This window comes from Camponotus floridanus, unplaced genomic scaffold (genome assembly GCF_003227725.1).
Source record: "Camponotus floridanus strain SB8 unplaced genomic scaffold, Cflo_v7.5 scaffold23, whole genome shotgun sequence".
Classification (NCBI taxonomy): domain Eukaryota; kingdom Metazoa; phylum Arthropoda; class Insecta; order Hymenoptera; family Formicidae; genus Camponotus; species Camponotus floridanus.
Genome location: NW_020229359.1, coordinates 1,686,085 through 1,691,671, shown reverse-complemented (window position 1 = coordinate 1,691,671; position 5,587 = coordinate 1,686,085). Strand labels below are relative to the sequence as shown.

The following is a 5,587-nucleotide window of genomic DNA, read 5'->3' as shown; positions in this document are numbered from 1 at the left end:
ATAAGAAACGAATTTTCGAAAATTTTCACATTTGCGTTATTAGGAGAACATGATTTGTAAAGAGGTCATCAACGCATCATCGACCTCCTCGCAAAATATATTCTCCTGATCATATAAATTATAAGAAACGAATTTTCGAAAATTTTCACCTTTGCGTTATTAGGAGAACATGATTTGTAAAGAGGTCATCAACGCATCATCGACCTCCTCGCATAATATATTCGTTTCTTATTATTTTATATTATCAGGAGAATATATTTTGCGAGGAGGTCGATGATGCGTTGATGACCTCTTTACAAATCATGTTCTCCTAATAACGCAAGCGTGAAAATTTTCGAAAATTCGTTTCTTATAATTTATATTATCAGGAGAATATATTTTGCGAGGAGGTCGATGATGCGTTGATGATCTCTTTACAAATCATGTTCTCCTAATAACGCAAGCGCGAAAATTTTCGAAAATTCGTTTCTTATAATTTATATGATCAGGAGAATATATTGTGCGAAGAGGTCGATGATGCGTTGATAACCTTTTTGCAAATCATGTTCTCCTAATAAGGCAAGCGTGAAAATTTTCGAAAATTCGTTTCTTATTATTTTATATTATCAGGAGAATATATTGTGCGAGAAGGTCGATGATGCGTTGATGACCTTTTTACAAATCATGTTCTCCTAATAACGCAAGCGTGAAAATTTTCGAAAATTCGTTTCTTATTATCTTATATTATCAGGAGAATATATTTTGCGAGGAGGTCGATGATGCGTTGATGACCTCTTTACAAATCATGTTCTCCTAATAACGCAAGCGTGAAAATTTTCGAAAATTCGTTTCTTATTATTTTATATTATCAGGAGAATATATTTTGCGAGGAGGTCGATGATGCGTTGATGACCACTTTACAAATCATGTTCTCCTAATAACGCAAGCGTGAAAATTTTCGAAAATTCGTTTCTCATTATTTTGTATTATCAGCAGAATATATTTTGCGAGGAGGTCGATGATGCGTTGATGACCTCTTTACAAATCATGTTCTCCTAATAACGCAAGCGTGAAAATTTTCGAAAATTCGTTTCTTATAATTTATATTATCAGGAGAATATATTGTGCGAGGAGGTCGATGATGCGTTGATAACCTCTTTACAAATCATGTTCTCCTAATAACGCAAGCGCGAAAATTTTCGAAAATTCGTTTCTTATAATTTACATGATCAGGAGAATATATTGTGCGAAGAGGTCGATGATGCGTTGATAACCTCTTTACAAATCATGTTCTCCTAATAACGCAAGCGCGAAAATTTTCGAAAATTCGTTTCTTATAATTTACATGATCAGGAGAATATATTGTGCGAAGAGGTCGATGATGCGTTGATGACCTCTTTACAAATCATGTTCTCCTAATAACGCAAGCGTGAATATTTTCGAAAATTCGTTTCTTATTATTTTATATTATCAGGAGAATATATTGTGCGAGAAGGTCGATGATGCGTTGATGACCTCTTTACAAATCATGTTCTCCTAATAACGCAAGCGTGAAAATTTTCGAAAATTCGTTTCTTATTATTTTATATTATCAGGAGAATATATTGTGCGAGAAGGTCGATGATGCGTTGATGACCTCTTTACAAATCATGTTCTCCTAATAACGCAAGCGTGAAAATTTTCGAAAATTCGTTTCTTATTATTTGATATTATCAGGAGAATATATTTTGCGAGGAGGTCGATGATGCGTTGATGACCTCTTTACAAATCATGTTCTCCTAATAACGCAAGCGTGAAAATTTTCGAAAATTCGTTTCTTATTATTTTATATTATCAGGAGAATATATTTTGCGAGGAGGTCGAAGATGCGTTGATGACCTCTTTACAAATCATGTTCTCCTAATAACGCAAGCGTGAAAATGTTCGAAAATTCGTTTCTTATTATTTTATATTATCAGGAGAATATATTTTGCGAGGAGGTCGAAGATGCGTTGATGACCTCTTTACAAATCATGTTCTCCTAATAACGCATTTAAAAAAAAAAAAAAAAAATTTCGCGAACAATTAATGTTCGAAATAATTTACGCATTGCCATCCGCGTTTTGTGGGCTCTTAATGCTCTTTACTTAATTATCATGTTGATAAATACATAGAGCCGTATTATTTACCAATTTATTTTGAAAAATATTTATTTCATCTTTGAATATTACAGTATCTGTCGCGATTGAATAATTTATTTGTTATCAATTTACACACATAAGTATTTAATTGTTATATAGCACTGGTGCTACCGGCATTTCGTGCACATAGCACGGAACAAAACCAGAAATTGTGCAATTATATATTACCCTCTGAGAACATTCATGAATTTTGACTTTGTAGTTCATGTCCATGTTTTGAATGTCCATAGAGGGAGTATCACTTTTGGGGTCACTCCATAGCTTGGACATGAACCATAGCTCAGACACGAACCATGTATTATTATCGACTGCAATGGATGTAGTTGACGTCCACTTTGTCAGGGAGCGCATTAGGACAATATACCCGTTAAAGCGAGGTGGCCGCTCTCAGGTTTCTCTCTGGTTCAACCAATGGTCGACGCTACTTTTTAGCGTCAATGAAATTGCACCTTTAGTTCTGATTACACCGTTGTAATTCGGAACGAATTTCTCACATATATGTCACGTGGTGAAGGGAATAAAGCTTTATTTGCAGGTTAAGTTTAAATTAAAATAGTTTGTGATTGAAAAACAATAAATCTGTACAGATATGGAATTAGACGAAGAAGACGAAATAAAATCAAAAAACTTCCATGAATTAGAATTAGATGATAGGCTGTTGAAGGTAATTTGAATAATTCAAAGAATAATTTGGAAAATGTACAAGGGATACATATATAAAATAATTTTTTAGGCTATTGCAAAACTGGGATGGAACGAGCCTACATTAATACAAGAAAAAGCGATACCTCTGATCCTTGAAGGGAAAGATGTCTTAATTAGAGCACGCACAGGTTCCGGCAAAACTGCTGCATTTGCACTACCACTTATCCAGAAAATATTAGTAAATAAGCGAATGCAAAAGAAACAGCAGATTAAGGGCCTGATTGTTGCACCTAGCAAAGAATTATGCAAGCAAATATACGATGTCATCATGTGCTTGACTACAAAATGCTATAGAGAAGTTCGAGTAATTGACATTAGTCCACAAACAGATTTGAATGCACAGAAACCGCTACTCAATGAAATGCCAGATATTATTGTAGTTACACCAAGTCGGTTATTGCAACATCTAAAAGCAGGAAATATGATGCTGAAACATAGCTTAGAAACATTAATAATCGATGAAGCTGATCTGGTACATACTTATTTTATATAGATAATATTGTAAACTAAATTTTTCTATTACATATGTAGAATCATTAAATGATTAAATTATTTCAGCTCTTTTCGTTTGGATATGAAAATGAAATTAAAGCTGTATTAACCTACTTACCAACAGCCTATCAAGCAATTTTAGCATCTGCTACATTATCTGAGGATGTTCAAGCCTTGAAAAGATTAGTTTTACATAATCCTGCAATTTTAAAATTAGAGGAGCCACCTCTGGCTCCACCAACACAATTAGCTCATTATACTTTAGCTGCAGAGGAAACTGACAAAGCTGCCATTTTATATGCTTTGCTGAAATTACATTTAATTAGGTAATATATCTTAATCAAGTATTTTTAAAATTGTTTATCTTTTTGATAATTTTAAAATGTTATGCCTATTGCCTTTTTACCACTTATACTTTTGTGATCAATTATTTAATACTTATATCTAAGATACTTTACCTCATTTATTATTTTTAAATCTTTTTCACATACTTAGATATTTCAAAAATGTGAGCGATAGAAAACATGAAGTTTTAAACAATATTTTATAATTTTTTCTAATAGAAAATTATATTTTTCAATGATTAATAAATTATTTCTTATTATCAGGGGCAAAACCATAATCTTTGTAAATACAGTTGATAGATGTTATAAATTGAAATTGTTCCTGGAACAATTTGGTATTCCCACTTGTATCTTAAATTCCGAATTACCAGCGACTTCAAGATGTAGAGCGGTCACACAATTCAACAGTGGCACTTATGACATCATAATAGCATCAGATGAGAAGGCATTAGAAGAGGTAAAAAAATATATATGTCATAATAAAAGATATATATTATATTATTTTCATTTTTTACAGCCACATGTAATAAAAACGAAAAAAGATAAGCGAAAAAAAGACAAAGAATCGGGTGTAGCACGCGGCATCGATTTTCAATTTGTATCCAATGTAATCAATTTTGACTTTCCATTGGATATAAACTCTTACATACACAGAGCAGGACGTACTGCTCGCGGGAAAAATCAAGGAACTGCCCTTAGTTTTGTAGCGATCAGAGAAAGACCACTGATGGAGAAGGTAGAAGAGCATTTAAAGGGCACCTACAATTGCGAAAATCTATTTAAGACTTATCAATTTAAATTAGAAGAAGTGGAAGGGTTTCGGTACGTACTCTCTAATTCTTCTGTTTATAACACGTTGTTATTGAATTGTAAAACAGTATAAACATACTTTTATTCTTAATGTTATCTGTGTCATTTTTTTCTCATATAACATTTTTTTTTAACATAAATTTGTTTCATCGTGAAATTGTAATAATTTTAGTTATCGTGCTAAAGATGGTTGGAAAGCTGTTACAAGAATTGCTGTACGAGAGGCACGATTAAAAGAAATTAGACAGGAAGTTATAAATTGCGAAAAGTTGAAAAGTTATTTCGAAGACAATCCGCGAGATTTGCAGTCGTTGCGGCAAGATAAGGCGTTACATACTGTGAAGCTGCAGCCACATTTAAAAGATGTACCTGAATATATAATACCATCAACTTTAAAAGGTATCATGGGAATAGGAAAAAGAAAAAGAAAATTTGATAGAAATGCTGCATCATCGGGAGCAACGGCTGTTAAATCGAGACATCAGGCTCGTGCATCAAATCCGTTGATAAGTTTAGAAATACCGACAAAAAAATAATTTTTTATAAATTAATTCATGTACTTTATAAATATCTGTCAAGATTATGGTGTACTTGTGTATAGTTATGCTTACAAAAATTCTAACTGTAATATCCTCCTGTCTTGCAGTACTAGCTTACTGAATCCTATAAAAAATGAATCTAGTTCAATTTTGCATTTTATGGAGAGAATATTTAAGTCATATATAATTAAATTTCATAAAAGCATATAAAATGATTTAAAAAAGGGAGAATGAATTTGTAGCCTTTGAATAATGCACATGCGCATTAAAATTTTTCAAATCTAAAATGCATTCGAAAATTTCATTGAACTCTACAAATAATGAATGATCCCTTTGTTTAATAAACATGGGAGATGGGGGGGGGGGTGGCACATATTAGAAAAAGAAAAGATATAGATGGCGTTGAATCATATTTTTGTTTTAACAACTGTTTATATTATTTATTACAAACAGTTGTGGCATTAACAATACTGAAATTAATTGAGGCAAATGTTTTTAGTAAACAATAATATGTATTAGAATGAGACAAGTATAATTA

The 5,587-nt window shown here is 32.2% G+C and overlaps 1 protein-coding gene across 2 annotated transcripts; it reads left to right on the top strand.

Annotated features, from left to right (window-relative positions):
- Window positions 1-2,620: 2,620 nt before the first annotated feature.
- Window positions 2,621-5,214, top strand: LOC105255622 (probable ATP-dependent RNA helicase DDX56). Of its 2 annotated transcripts, XM_011265025.3 has the most exons (6): window positions 2,621-2,823; window positions 2,893-3,336; window positions 3,423-3,682; window positions 3,965-4,157; window positions 4,218-4,522; window positions 4,683-5,211. In XM_011265025.3, exons 1-6 carry the CDS (start codon window positions 2,749-2,751, stop codon window positions 5,044-5,046), a joined length of 1,641 nt encoding a protein of 546 aa, XP_011263327.1. In that variant the 5' UTR covers window positions 2,621-2,748; the 3' UTR covers window positions 5,047-5,211. The 2 variants fall into 2 exon arrangements, with proteins under 2 accessions (XP_011263327.1, XP_011263326.1); XM_011265024.3 differs by having other exon boundaries at window positions 3,965-4,522; window positions 4,683-5,214.
- Window positions 5,215-5,587: the final 373 nt, after the last annotated feature.

Excerpts from the sequence above, each read along its gene's own strand:
- LOC105255622 (XM_011265024.3), top strand. The coding sequence starts at position 2,749 with ATGGAATTAGACGAAGAAGACGAAATAAAATCAAAAAACTTCCATGAA. Across the intron at positions 2,824-2,892 it reads TAGATGATAGGCTGTTGAAG|GCTATTGCAAAACTGGGATG; the intron begins GTAATTTGAATA and ends ATAATTTTTTAG. Across the intron at positions 3,337-3,422 it reads TAATCGATGAAGCTGATCTG|CTCTTTTCGTTTGGATATGA; the intron begins GTACATACTTAT and ends AAATTATTTCAG.